General features: G+C 34.2%; 2 protein-coding genes and 1 long non-coding RNA gene across 3 annotated transcripts; 2 read left to right on the forward strand and 1 right to left on the reverse strand.

Moving 5' to 3' along the window:
• Positions 1 to 533: 533 nt before the first annotated feature.
• LOC105785779 (uncharacterized) lies at positions 534 to 5,131 on the forward strand. Its single transcript, XR_001131185.2, has 2 exons — positions 534 to 4,228; positions 4,487 to 5,131. It is a non-coding gene; the product is annotated as an uncharacterized LOC105785779 (long non-coding RNA).
• Positions 5,132 to 5,817: 686 nt separating this feature from the next.
• Positions 5,818 to 8,536, forward strand: LOC105785780 (uncharacterized). The gene is made up of 6 exons (XM_012611938.2): positions 5,818 to 5,971; positions 6,446 to 6,552; positions 6,657 to 6,821; positions 7,178 to 7,300; positions 7,455 to 7,598; positions 7,968 to 8,536. The coding sequence occupies exons 1-6, from the start codon at positions 5,968 to 5,970 to the stop codon at positions 8,421 to 8,423; spliced, it is 999 nt and encodes a 332-aa protein (XP_012467392.1). The 5' UTR covers positions 5,818 to 5,967; the 3' UTR covers positions 8,424 to 8,536.
• A 3,052-nt stretch (positions 8,537 to 11,588) lies between these two features.
• LOC105785781 (ADP-ribosylation factor 2) lies at positions 11,589 to 14,603 on the reverse strand. The gene is made up of 7 exons (XM_012611939.2): positions 14,466 to 14,603; positions 13,791 to 13,961; positions 13,331 to 13,401; positions 13,053 to 13,172; positions 12,298 to 12,416; positions 12,133 to 12,214; positions 11,589 to 11,896 (listed from the first exon to the last, which is right to left on the reverse strand). Exons 2-7 carry the CDS (start codon positions 13,936 to 13,938, stop codon positions 11,891 to 11,893), a joined length of 546 nt encoding a protein of 181 aa, XP_012467393.1. The 5' UTR covers positions 13,939 to 13,961; positions 14,466 to 14,603; the 3' UTR covers positions 11,589 to 11,890.
• Between the last annotated feature and the right edge of the window lie 322 nt (positions 14,604 to 14,925).

Below are 14,925 nucleotides of genomic sequence, written 5' to 3' on the forward strand. Positions count from 1 at the left end.
ATCCCTAATACTTGGTGTGAAATATAATATTATAATTTCTTAAATATCTCTTATAAATTAGCACCACAATTTATTTTATAACTATTTTGAAAGAATGTATTACTATAACATCACAAATTATCTTCAAAATATGTGTTGCAAATTAAAACAGATAAATATATTAAACCTTCAAACAACTACAAAATTTTTGGCATATTTTCGGTAGTGTATGTAAAATTATATTTGATTGACAAGTTATAAAACTCGTAGTTATAAGGTAATAAATTTTATCCTATAAATATTCTTTTTAAAGATCTCGTAATTATATTTAAATGACAAGTTAAGAAATATAAACTGGTAATAATTAATCGGTAATAATATATTATATTAGTTACAATTTTGAGCCCTTTATTTATTGTAATTATCATATGATATTTAATACTCGTATTGATTAATGAGAACATTTTTTAAAAATTAATTATAATGTTAATATACAATTTCATATATTATCAATAAAACAACAATTTCTCTAATGGGTCTTCCTTTGAATGTGAATCAAACTCTTTTGATAATGGATCAAAAATAGGCCGAAAGAGAGTGTCTGATAGAGATAGCCCCTTTAGCATTCAGCATGTTTAGGTCAAAGGCTCGTTAGATAATATGAAAAACAAGGTAGTGAGAAGTATAGAGACAAAGAGTTCTATTTCAATTTTTGGGAAAGAAAACGCAAGTTTCAAGTTTGGAGAGATGAGTATGGCCGGGGAGAACACGAGACAAAGACCTACACTCATGGAGAAATTTCAACCAACAAGACCACCAGATGTTGAGATTAGGAGCTTTGAGCATTCAATGGTAGAGGTGGTGACGACTATGAAGGGGCTTATCAATGGCATTAAGTGTGACTCAACTACTAAAACTTTGGCCAATAGTGACAGCATGCTTGTGTAGGTATCCGATGATGAGGCAAGCCTTAATATTGAGCCTAATTGCTGATGTTGAACTACTTGGGTATGAGAATCTTCTCTATTTCCCTTTAATTATGAATATAAAATTATTCTTTTAGAACTAACAAGGAACTGGTCATCCCCGTTTTCATAATTTTGTGAAAGAATGCATGAAGGATTTTTCCACTGATTTAATTAGTCTATTTAAGACTCGAATTAGTGGGTCCAAGGCTGATGATATTATTGGCAAACTAGGTTATCAAAATTCTTTCAAAGTTGAAGTTGTTGGCTTTGTTGGGGGTATCTAGATTATTTGGAATGATAGCATTGATGTTGATTTCCTAGATTTACATCCCCAAATGATTCATATGAGAATTCGCAGTAAATAAGGGCCCTTCTAGTTTTTTATGATCAACTATTTATGCTATTCCACATTCAACAAAAAGGTGTTCTCTTCAGCATTTTCTTAGATTCAATTGCAGGTTCAATTGATGAACCTTGGATTACCGCTGGAGATTTCAACTCAATTTTGGATAGTTCTTGCTAGAACAAGCTGTAACCTTTTCAGATCGTTCTTATTCAAATACGGGCTTCAAGATATTTGGTTTTATGGTCCTCGCTTTACATGGAATAGAGGCAATATTTTCCAACAGCTTGGTAGAGCCATATGCAACTCGAATTGGCACCAAATTGCTCTGTTTGACATCTTCATAGATTAAAATCTAATCATTGGCCAATTTTGGTATCTTTGAGCTCTAACTCTCATAATATAGGTTTTTGTCCTTTTAGATTTTTAGTAAGTTGGTTGCTACATTCAGAGTTCAGGGACCTAGTTCGTAATAACTGGAAGCATGATCTTGAGGTTGGTTCAAACTTGGATCTGTTTAAGATAGTGGCTCAAGACTTGAATGAGCTTGTTTATGGTAATATTTTTGCTTGGAAGAGGAAGTTGATAGAAAAACTTAATCGCGTACAGAGGATTTTGAAGCTTCGATCATCATGTCTACAATCTCGTGAGATTGAGTTGCGAAAAGAGATTGATGATATTTTAAAACATGAGAAGCTTCTCTAGTTTTAGAAATCACAGATTGTTTGGCTTACGAATGGTGATAGAAATACTAAGTATTTTCATAGTCGCACTTTAGCTAGGAGAAAGAGGAATAAAATTGAGGGATTAAAAATTTGTGAGTTAGGCTGGTGTTGTGGTACTGGTATTTTAAAGCAACATTTTGTGGATTTTTTTTCCAGAACCTCTACACTATTGATAATCATGTAACAGGGACCTTCCCTTTTTTGATAAGTTTCCTCCTTTATCGGTATATGATCGAGACATGTTATTGATAGTGGCTACTAATGAAGAAATCTGTAGAGCTGTGTTTAGTATGGCGTCTCTCAAAGCACAAAGGATTGATGGGTTTCACACAAAATTTTACAAATCACATTGGGAAACTGTTGGCGATTTTGTTTGTTCTCTTGATAAAAAGGTACTTGGGGGCATGTCTGGGATCCCAATCTCAACAAAACCTTGCTTGTTTTGATTCCAAAAGTTTAAGGACTTGAAAACATTTCTCGATTTCATCCAATTAGCTTGTGTATTGTTTTGTATAAGATCATCACTAAAACCATCGTTAATCGACTTAGGCCGATGATGGAGAATCTTGTTAAAAAAAACCAAGGAAGTTTCATTGTAGGGAGGAATATATCGGATAACATCATTATCGCACAATAGGCTTTTCATATCATGAAGACAGTCAAATGAAGGAAATGTTGGATGGCTTTGAAGGTTAACTTGGAGAAAGCATATGATAGGATCTGTTGGGATTTCTTAAAAGATATATTTTGTTGGATGCAGGTATCCCATCTTTTCTAATTAATGTAATCATGAATTGTGTGTCTTCCTCTTCTTTACATATTCTTTGGAATGGGGACATCACTGATCCTTTTTATCCCACGTGAGGAATACAGCAAGGGGCTCTAATTTCTCCTTATTTATTCGTGTTGTGTATGAAACATTTTGGCCACCTAATTGATAGGGCAGTTGAGCAAAAATGTTAGAGTCCTCTGTTATTATCAAGGCGAGGACCGACCATTTCACATCTTTTCTTTGCTAATGTCTCAATCTTGTTTTGTAAGGCAGATAGGGATCAAGCTGAACATGTCAATGTAATTCTCAATGCTTTTTGCCTCCTCTCTAGACAGAAGGTTAACAGAAACAAAACTCAAGTATTCTTTTCTAGCAACACCCCGGAGGAAGTAGCTTGCGCAATTTGTGGTGATATTGGAGTTTCGAGGGTGGATGATCTAGGTAAATACCTTGGTATGCTTATTTTTCACAAGAGAGTTACAACAGAAACTTTTGAATTTATGGTTGATAAGGTTCGAAACAAGCTCAATCGTTGGGAGGTAAGGAATCTCTCGATGGTAGGAAAAATTACTTTGGCTAAATCAGTTCTCTTAGTTATATTTAGTTATTTTATGTGTACGACTCGTATTCCTCTTTCTGTTTGTAATGAAATTGAGATGCTGACTCAAAATTTCATTTGGGGATTTAGTATAGAGTCAAGAAAACCTGCCTTTCTAAATTGGACTGATTATTGTAAGCCACTTGATAAATGGGGTTTTGGCATCAGAAATCTTGTTGATCAAAACAAATTTTTCTTATTAAAGTTGGGCTTCAACATTATTTCCAATCCTGAAAATTTGTGGGTGCTTGTTTTGTGGAATAAGTAGAATGTTCAGATATTGATGCTTATCTCAATTTCGAGGAGCAATTGTTCTTTCATTTGGCGGTCTATTATAAAGGTTTGGCCAGAGGTTATTAGTGACACTTATTGGTTGATTGGTTAATTTTTAGAATGATGTATGGTTTAAACAAGTTGGTCCTCTTAAGTTATTTTATGAAGGACCTAGCTAGCCGAATGAAACTCTCAGAGTGTGTGATATGATTGATGATTCTGGAAATTAGGACTGGTTTCAGGTTAACCTATTGCTACCTAACCATATTCTTCTTTACATTGTAGCTATATTACCTGCTTGTAATGATATAGGGTATGACCGAATCACTTGGAAATGGTCTGCCAACAATTCCTTTTCTTTTGTTGAGTCTTATAAGAACCTTTCCTCACTTGGTACTGTTGATTCATTTATGAACTGGAACCTGATTTGACGGAATAAGGCCCCACAACGAGTTCGTGTTTTTCTTTGGATGCTTTGGTAGAACCGGCTCTTGACCAATGGTGAGTAGGCTCGAAGACACATGACTAATGAAGGACATTGCCCTCGATGCAACAATTCCTTTGAGTCAGGTATTCATGCAATCCGAGATTGTGAATTTTTAAAAACAGTTTGGCATGTTGTTGTTACTAACATTGCTAGAAATGTTTTCTTCTCAAGAAATGTGAATGAATGGTTAATTTAAAATTTGACAAATCAAGGGAGGTTTGTTGATAATGAGGAGGACTGACCGACACAATTTTTTATTTTGTGTTGGCTATTATGAAAAAGTCGCAACAATTTTATCTTTAATAATAGCCATAATTGCATTAAAGATACTGTTTTTATAGGATTTACTTGGGCTAGAAGTATTGTGAACTAAAGTTCAGTTGAGCTTTTTCGACATTCAAAGGTCATCCTTGCACATTGGATGCCATCAAAGATAGGGTGGATCAAACTCAACAAGATGGTGTTGTTTCGGCTCTTACTAATAGTCCTTCGATTGGAGGAGTTTTCAGAGATTCTTGCGTGAATTGGCTGTGTGGTTTTGCTATAAGGACTGGGAAGGATACAATTTTCAAGGCGAATCAAAAGTTGTTTTAGAAGGACTCACCATAGCATGAGAGACTGGTTTTAAGCAACTGGAGTTGGAACGTAATAATGCTTTGTTAGTTGAAACACTAATAGCTAGAGATGCTGCAAAATGTTTACGCTTGATCCATCAACTCTTACGCCGCAACCGGGAAGTTCGGATTCAACATATTCCCAGGGACCACAACAAAGTTGCCGATCATATGGCTAAAATTGCCAGCTTTAATTACAACAACTTGTAGTTGTTTGAAGAACCTCCGTTCCTGGTCCAAGAACTACTTAATGACCATCTTGCTACTATGTCCAATATCGCCTGTTAGTGTTTTCTTTACCTTATAGCCACCATTTTACTGTATTTTTTCTATCGAAAAAATAAAATTAATGTAATTATCATTATCAATTGATATATTATTTCATGAATAAAATAAATATAATTATAAATTTAAAATTAATATATTTAAAAAGTTAACCTAATTATAAATCATTTAAAACTTAATTATAAAAACTACACTCACTTTAAATATAATTAAAAAATTATATACTGTGCAGAACTCAACCTTTTTATATAAACTGTGCAGAACTTCTCGTAGATACGAGATAATTTCCAATCTATAATAAGATGAGATAAGATTTGACTAAAGGTGCTCATGGGCCGGGTTGGGCCCAAAAAAATTTTGGCCCACGTTCTAGGCCCGGGCTCGGCCCAAAATATAGGTCTGAAATTTTGTCCAGACCCGGCCCGGACAAAAATTTCTAAGCTTGAGCTCGGCCAGGCTCATTTTTTTTAATACACACCAAAAGTTTATTTTAAAAATAAAAAAAATAAAAAAATGGTATTTTAAAAATATTTTAAAATTAAAAAAATAAAAAATAAATATTTATTATATATTCGGGCTGGGCCATGCTCGGGCCAAAAAAGTGGTGCCCGAAGCTCGGCCCGTTTTCTAAACGGGTCTTGTTTTTTGTCCAAACTTATATTTTAGATTTATATTTTCATCCGAACCCTCTCATATTTCGGGCGAGCTGTCGGGCCGGGCCGGGCCGCACGGCGCATGAGCACCTCTAGATTTGACTCGGCTATTGAATTTTCACCCATTTTCTCTCAGTATTCGTCTTAACTTTTCATTCCAAAAGCTCTTACATTTCTACTTCGATTTGCCTTTTTTCTGGTCCCCTAATTTCTGCTTTTGGGTTTTCTGCTCTCTACCTTTTTTTTTTATCTTTTTCTCCGTAACTTTTAATGGGTAGGTATTCGAATTGGCCTTCTTTGAAGGAGAATCTTGAATTTTGCTGCAAAAACAATCAAAAACTGCTAACTGCTTAGTATTTGACTCGAAGTTGTTTTCTTTATGCTTTTTCATATATATATTTTTAATCTGGCGTTGCTTCGAGGCTGGCTTAATATGATTAATCGTATAAAGGGCTTGTCTGTGGCTGTAATTTCTATTTGAATCTGATTCTAGGAGTTTTTAGTCCTCCATTCTTACCAAGGGTTTTGTTTGACTTCATCTTTGGTACTTAGGTTCACGGCCAAAAATATGAATATTTGGCTCTTAGGATGACCACCTTACATTCAACTTTAATGAATAAGCTTTATGATGTATTTTTACCATTCATCCTCTACTTAGTCGAAGTTCTAAAATTTTGGAAGTTTTGATAGGATTTTAAATCACTTGCTGATGTGATAGTGGATTAACAGTTGTATTACTATGTTTTAGATTTAACAGGTGAGATGCAAGGGAAAAATGGAAAACCCAAGCTTCTTGATCAAGCCTTTTCTGTCTTTTTTGTGCAGCTTCCTAACAAACTTCAAAACCATCTTAAGGTTAGTCATTTCTCCTACGTAGGGGGGAATTCGTTTAATGGACTATTCTTTTTAATTATCTCTGAATTTGAATGAAAATCCCTTCTTCTTTTTTTTTGCCTCAGTCACAGTTCAAGGGATTAGCAAAAGATAATGATGGATTTGAATCTGCGAACTCTTTTCTCGAGAAGGAGAAGGGTTCATTTGCTGGATTGAGGATTGATCTGGAGAAACAATTGCAAGCTTGGAGAGAAAATCCTTCATGGGTCAATCAACCTCCAGAAATAAAGGTAAAGAGTTATTGGGAACTTTCATGGTTTCCTTCTCAACAGCTATGTGACCCGAACTCTTCAGTTTTCATGAAGTACCCATACTAGCATTTGTATCCGACACATATTTAAACAAGGATACAAGTATCTGACACTCACTCTCGAGTGCCTGCTAGTAAAAGCTTTTAACTCTAGGCCAGTCAAAAGCATGAACTTTCCTAGTGCTATTTCACTCATATAGCCAAAGTTGTAGAAAACCCTTGGCTTCTAATTTTAAAATATAGTTTGCACTACATTGCTGTTATCTACATTCTTGGATATTTTATTCTAAGGGCCCATCAATTTGCAAAGAATTAGGCTAATGTTATTCTTGGCAGGTTAGTGTGCCAAAAGGTTCTCTTTGCAACCTTAAGGCGAAACTTGATGTTGGGTTGCCCCCAGATGCAGTGTATGATATTTTAACTGATCCTGATAGTAAGAGAATTTTCAAGAACATTAAGGTAAGAGTGGTATATTTTGACCCATAATAGTAGATTGAAGTTTTCTATTTAGGACACCATTACCAATTTGATGCAATGGCATTCCCAGCTTCAATGCTTCAAGCAGTCTCAGGAAATTCATATATTTATTTCATGAACTGGTATTCTGCTTCAGGAAGTGATATCTAGAAAGGTTTTAGTTGATGAAGGTCAAAGACAGGTGGTTGAGGTGGAGCAAGCTGCTTTGTGGAGATTCCTTTGGTGGTCAGGTACCATCTCAGTTCGTGTTCTAGTGGATCAAAACCGAGAAGATCACTCGGTAAGGATTTTCTTCTCAGTTTCAATTTTAAAAATCCATGACTGAATCTTTTCTGTAAGTAGGACTTTGGCGGTCTATTTTGGTTGCTTTTTTTCTTTTTTGAAGTTCAAATATAGGGTTCATCTATTTTGAATCTCCACTTAGCTTGCCATTTAATTGATTCTAGCTCTTTATTTCTCTTTAAGTGCCCGTATCTGACACATGGGTATGGGGAAATCAGATCCTAATATCCTCCAGAAACATGAAAAAGCTTAGAAATCATATCATATCTGTATCCTACTTTTGAACAAAAGATACAAGTTGTTTGTAAAAAGATTATGCATGGGTTACTTGCAGTTACTCTTGATTCTAATGATGACTAGTAAACAGATGAAGTTCGAACAAGTAAACACAGGATTCATGAAGAAGTTTGAAGGTCAGTGGAGAATAGAACCTGTTTTTGTGGATGAGGAAACCTGTTTTCCTTTCAAACCTAAAACATTGGCAGAGTATTGTTCATGTAGTGGGGGTAAAGGAAGGATTGGGTCAAAGGTGAGCTTGGACCAACTGGTTCAACCAGCCATTGTCCCTCCCCCACCCATTTCTTGGTATTTAAGGGGAATTACTGCCAAGACCACTGAGATGTTGATACATGATCTAGTTGCTGAAGCTGACAGACTCACAGGTGGCCGTCAATCTGACTCTAAAACTTCGAGCAAGGAGTTTAGATTATCTAAGGAACTAAACGAATATGACCCAGTTAAGCAAATATTCAACATTAAACAAAGATGGAGCTTACATAGGAGAAATGCAAAGCAGCATCGTAAGAAGTTGTTGAGTGTATAATCATCTAATTTTTTATTACTTTAATTTCATTTGAAATCTGTTGTTTCAATGTTTATATATGCTAAGTATGACTCCTATTTCAATCAAATTTGATAAATAATCTTCTAGTTAAACTCATTTATTTGTTTCAATCAAACTTTGATTAGTTTAGATTATTTTATTATTATTTGACTTATGAATTTAGTTTATAAATAGACTCTTTTGCAACATTAGAAACCGATACCCATTAGAGATTAAAACTCATAACACATTTAGAGAATTTTGTATTTATGTTTTAAGAGTTCTTTATTTTCGGTTTTCGGGTTTAATTTTTATCATCTTTTGTACTTTTCGTTCTTTTGTCATTATAGTAAATTTATATTTGTCCGTAGTTTTTTATCCTTTTTGGAAGGATTTTTTCATGTTAAATTTGTGTGTTCAATTTTTCAATTTTTTTGTTATTTTTACATGTTCATTACTTAATCGGGTCGATTCTTAACAAGTGGTATAGAGTTAGTTTAATTTTTGTATATCAACCCATTCAGAGATGGCAGCAATAAGGTTTGAAATTGAGAAGTTCGATGGTGTCACAAATTTCAATTTATGGCAAGTTTGAATGATGGCAATTCTAGTTCAAACTGGCCTGAGAAAAGTTGTTATTGGGAAAAAAATCTGAGAATCTAAATCAAACAGAATGGGAAGGTCTTGATGAAAAGACATTGTCTGAAATTCAGTTGTGCTTTGCAAAAATCGTATTGCAAGAGGTATTGATGGAGAATACCTCATTCGCCTTGTGGAAAACGTTAGAAACTCTTTATGCGACTAAGTCTCTAGCTAACCGTTTAGTATTGAAACAACGTTTATTTATGATTCACATGAATGAAAGTGAGCTTCTTAGAGATCACATCAGTCAATTCATTATTATTTTAAATGATTTAAAGAATGTTGAGGTTTAAATTGACGATGAAGATCAGACTATACTATTATTATGCTTATTACCCCTTTTATACAAGTTTTTCAGAGAGACCTTAATTTATGGCAAAGACACTCTCGTTTGAAGATATGAAGGGTCATTTGTTGAGTAGGACAAACTCGACGATGAGTTTGGTTCGGATAGTAAGGCGGATAGACAAGCTTCCGTTTTGGTAATATCAAAGAAGCGAGACAAAATATGTTGCTATTGTAAAAAGTTAGATCACGTCAAAGCAGATTATTATAAACTGCGGAATAAAAGAGCTGTTGAGAGTAACGAGGAAGATGTAGCTGGTGTTAATTTGGCCAATGAAAGCGGTGATGATTTCTTATTAGTGCCAACAAGTGATAACTCCAAGCTTACATCCGAGTGGATCCTAGATTCGCGATGTTCTTTCCACATGTGTTCCAATAGAAAATGGTTCTCCACACACAATTCAGTTGAAGGTGGAGTTGTGCACATAGGAAACGATTCATCCAATAAAGTAATTAGTATTGGTACTGTTAAAATTAGGATACACGATGGGACGATTAGGACACTCTTAGATGTCAGGTATGTACTTGATTTATGAAAGAATCTCATCTTTTTAAGTATTTTAGACTTGAAAGGATGTAAAACCAACATCGAGTCGAGTGGCATTAAAGAGTCGAGTGGATCTCTCATTTTGTTAAAAGGTAAAAGAACAGATAATCTTTATATTTTGGAAGGTTCTACAGTGACCGGTGAAATCGAATGACCCTCGTTCGTTACAGAGTCTAAGTCAACTCGTTTGGAGCGGAGGCAACTTAGTCATAGAAAGGAAAAATGTATGACCGTTTCGTTGAAGAGAGGTTTACTTTTGGATGCAGGTTTTGAAAAGTTAGGACACTGTGTTTGTGAAAATTAAACCCATGTTAGTTTTGATTTGGCAGTGTACAAGTTGAAGGCTAGAAGTCTTCCAGTTTCTAAGCATAGATTCGACTTTGTTAATTCCTTACATCGTTCAAGATAAACTCGTGGTGGGCTTTAGCAAAGATGGTGTTGTGGAAATATGAGTCAAAGTGGAGACTTGTTAAGTATGACTCCTATTTTAGTTAAATTTAAAAAATAATCTTTTAGTTAAACCTTGTTTATTTGTTTCAATTAAACTCTGATTAGTTTAGATTATTTTATTATTATTTGACCTATGAATTTAGTTTATAAATAGTCTCTTTTACAACATTAAAAATCGACACCTATTGAAGATTAGAGCTTATAACACATTTAGAGAATTTAATGTTTACGTTTTTTAGGGTTCTCCGTTTTTTTGCCACTATAGTAAATTTATCTTTACCTGTGGTTTTTTATTCTCTTTGGAGGGGTTTTTCCACGTTAAATTTGTGTGTTTAATTTTTCAATTTCTTTCGCTATTTTTACTTATTAATTGCTTAATCGGGTCGATCTCCAACAATATATATATATATATATATATATATGAAAAGTGACCAACTTTGTAATGGTGTTTCCATAGAAGGGTATCAAAGTCTCTACCAAATAAAGTATTCAGATGCATTCTAAAATACTATCAAATACTATCAGCAAATCTATTACAGTTTGTTTAGATTCAAAGAGTAATTCGGACTCCCCAAGTGCAAACTTTGGCAAATACAAATTGCTAAATCTTTTCACTAAGCTATATATATATATATATATATATATGGAAAAAAAACCCTCAAACTTTGTTTTACTTATTCTACAGTTCCCATCTTTTCACTACAGCATGACACAAGCCAACGACAAGTAAAATGAAGAACAATACCAAAAATTTTAAATTTTAATATTCAAAAGGCATCTATTTTACAGGAAAAGAATTTTTATTATCTTGATCCTTATTGCGGTTGATACTTTTATTAAATTCAAATTTGAAATATAGATAATTCTTCTGCTGTTTATGACTAGATTTTGGTATGCTTAGGGTTTAAAAGCATCTATGGAAGATTTATTGAAACAAAAGAAAGAATTGATAAATAGAAATTAAGTGATAAGAGTTAAAAAGGAAATTTAAATTATAATTTCAAGATTATTTCAAGGAAAGAAGATATATAGATCCCCTTTTAATCAAAATAATGCTTAAGCTTCAGCTATAGATTTAATCCAAATGGTTCGGATCTCAAACTTGTGAAAGATATATAGATCCCTTTTTTCCTCCCTTTCTTCTCACTTCCCAATCCAAAATTAGTATTTTGCAAAACTAATGCAACAGAAGATTCCCAAATCCCGGGTTTCATAGAAATGCAATTCATGCAATTGCAAATAAGTTTTGGTTACAGAAAGAGTTATACATCCAATCAAACCAATTTTTAGTTTGCAATATATAACCACAAGGTCCAAACTCCAAACTAATATGGTCATCTCCAAAAATAGAAACGCATAACAACAATCCAGCTGTCACAGTCGAAAAATGAGGGCATAATAATAATTGAAGAAAATAAGACTAGATAATGTTCACCCCTGCATCCAGAATTTTTGATACTGCAAATACCACTTCTTAATGGCTTCAGGCCTGCAAAATTGTATGTGGACATAAGAAAACAATAAAAGAGCACTTTCGACTATTTGATAGTGTGTAAAATATTATATTTCACTGCCGAATCTTGTTTCAACCTATTGTAAGAGAAAAAGAAACATGGAGTGTAGAAGACAAAATCAAACGGTTTGATTATGAAGTTATACTCCTTGAAGGATGTAAATCAAGTACAATTATCCATAAAGATAAGTTTTGAAAGTATATCTTCTTACCTTGTTAGCTATGTTGTTTGAAAGCCAATCCAGACCCTCATAGAGCCCTTCACCAGATGTTGCACAGGTGCTCTGGATGTACCTGAAAAGACCAGTAAGATACATTAGTGGCAATGAATAAGAAGCTAGCAAACTAAAGCATGAAAACACAATGCAAAAGCATACCAGTGACGCTGTCGAAGGGAATTAAGACCAAGCTTATCAGTTATTTCAGCAGCATTCATTGCGTTTGGAAGATCCTGCTTGTTTGCAAATACAAGCAATACTGCATCTCGCAGCTCATCCTGAAAATGAGTTATAGTTAACCATGAAAACCCAGCAAAATTAAGCCAACATCAGAAGTTTCAACTCATGCTCCTAAGTTTGCCCTCAATATTCTAGTAACTCTATTTTCATTGATATTTTTCGTATCCTCATTGGGAATGAGACTGTATCAAAATCATTACATGAAACTACCTTTGATGAATAAATATCTGGAACAAAACCAGTAGCATAGATTATGCACACAATTTTTATTGAAAACAACCATTAGCTTCTTAAAATTGTAGTTCCATACATGTCTTTCAACACATTTACTCAATAGCACTTGTGCAATGGTCTTTACAATTGACAGCTCAAGTGCCACAGAAGAATCAAGTCAGTTACGATAGGAATATCTTGAAACAATTGCTAATGGATCAAACTTAAGAAAAAAGACCCCCCTTTGACTACTAGTGTAAGACAGTGGACATCTGACCACCATAGAGGAGCCTTGACCGTTGAGCACTAGGTTACCCTTTTGCTTGTTTATAGCTATTAAATCTAATGTTATACGAAGGCAGAAACAATAGAATCCGAAGCCACTTAACAGCAATACAATTCAAGCATAAACAGTAACCGGGGAAACAAAGGTGGTTCCACTTAAAATTTAACTTGCATACCTCATTCAACATTCTATGCAATTCATCCCTAGCCTCAACAACACGGTCTCTGTCGTTGCTGTCAACCACGAAGATGAGACCCTGTGTATTCTGGAAGTAATGCCTCCACAACGGACGAATCTGCAAGATTAAGAATGAAAAACTGGGGCATTATTGACTAACCATTACTTAGATACCACAACATGTAAAGATCCCCTAACTATCACTGCATCAAAAATTAAATAACATTTGAACTATTGCTGAAATAATAGGGAAACATAAAAGGAGAAAACTCGTACCTTGTCCTGACCACCAACATCCCACACAGTGAAACTGATGTTCTTATATTCCACAGTCTCCACATTAAATCCTGCAAAGGAAAACCATGACTAGTTAAAAAGATAAAGCTTGAGATGGATTAATAAAATCACAAGCCTGAAGAAATTCAAAGTACTATACAAATCACAATATGAAATATTAGCACTATGGTCCTCTAACTAGAGGTCACATGCTTGAAAGCTAATTCCTAATTTTGGATCTAAAAATCATAGGTGTAAATCGGTTGCATTTGATTTATACATGTTTCAATATCAAGGCTCTAAACGTCTAACATCTCAATTCTCAAATATACAAAAACAATAATGATAGCATTGACAAAGGAAAAAAAAGTTTCTACCAAATGATACAAACCCTGAATGAAAATATATAATCTAAGATGCAATTAAAGTTCGAAGGACCAAGAAAGTTAGATATGCTCACCGATGGTTGGAATGGTGGTAACAATTTCTCCAAGCTTGAGCTTGTACAAGATGGTAGTCTTACCGGCTGCATCGAGACCCACCATCAAAATCCGCATCTCCTTCTTCGCAAAAAGCCGGCTAAAAAGCTTCGTGAATGTCAGCCCCATTTCTCTTCCCTAATTGCTGATCCCTAAATATTACAATACTTTAAATATATTATTTCAAAAAAAAAAAAAAAAACTCAAGCGTACCATTTTCCCAATCAATAATCAGATTTCGGTAAACCAAATAGATCTGAAGGTAGAGGTGCGAAGAATCAATACCATTATACCATTTCCACGGTTACCATCGAGAATTCAGTATATATACACACATAAATGGAGAAAATGAAAAACAATAAATCTAGAATACTTCATCGCCTAGATTTTCAGAGAAGAGAGGAAAGCAACTAGATTTCTCAAAATTCGATCGACTGACAAGACATGAGGAAAGCAAGCATTCATGCAACGAATCGTTCATAACCAACAAAGTTTAAAGTAAAATGAAAGGATTTCAAAGCCTCACATCCAAACTAAACCAAAGAGAGCGCATTGAATTGGTTTCTTTACATTTATAACTTGCGAGATCGAAAGGAAAAATCGAAACAGAGAGATCGAAAGGAAAAATCGAAACAGAGATTAGAATGGTTATATACCTTTGGAGAAAATCGCAGAGAGATTTTGAATTTGATTTTGAAGCAAATGGAAGAAAGAGAGGCAGAGAGAGGTTGAGACCAAAGCAAATTAATTTATTTATTTATGAAGGAAAAGGCGGGCTGCACCCGCACCAGATACTTTTCCCCATCATTTCACATAAAATAACAAAATTGCCCCCGCGTCAAATTTCGCGTACCAATTGCATTCAGTTATGGACACCGCCACTGTTGCTTACACTATCCGAGTGGCCCAGCTTTCCCACAAGATATTTTTTATTTAGGTTTAATTGTGTTTTCAGCGCTACATTTTTTTTATATTTAAAATTTAATCTTTATACTTTTGATTCCTAGAATTTAATATTTCCACTCTTTTGATTTAGTAATTAAATTCCAATTGACAATATTTTAAAAGAAATCTATTAAATTAGATTTTATGACACTTCTTTTAGAAATTGCTCAA

Source organism: Gossypium raimondii, chromosome 1 (genome assembly GCF_025698545.1).
Source record: "Gossypium raimondii isolate GPD5lz chromosome 1, ASM2569854v1, whole genome shotgun sequence".
Lineage (NCBI taxonomy): Eukaryota > Viridiplantae > Streptophyta > Magnoliopsida > Malvales > Malvaceae > Gossypium > Gossypium raimondii.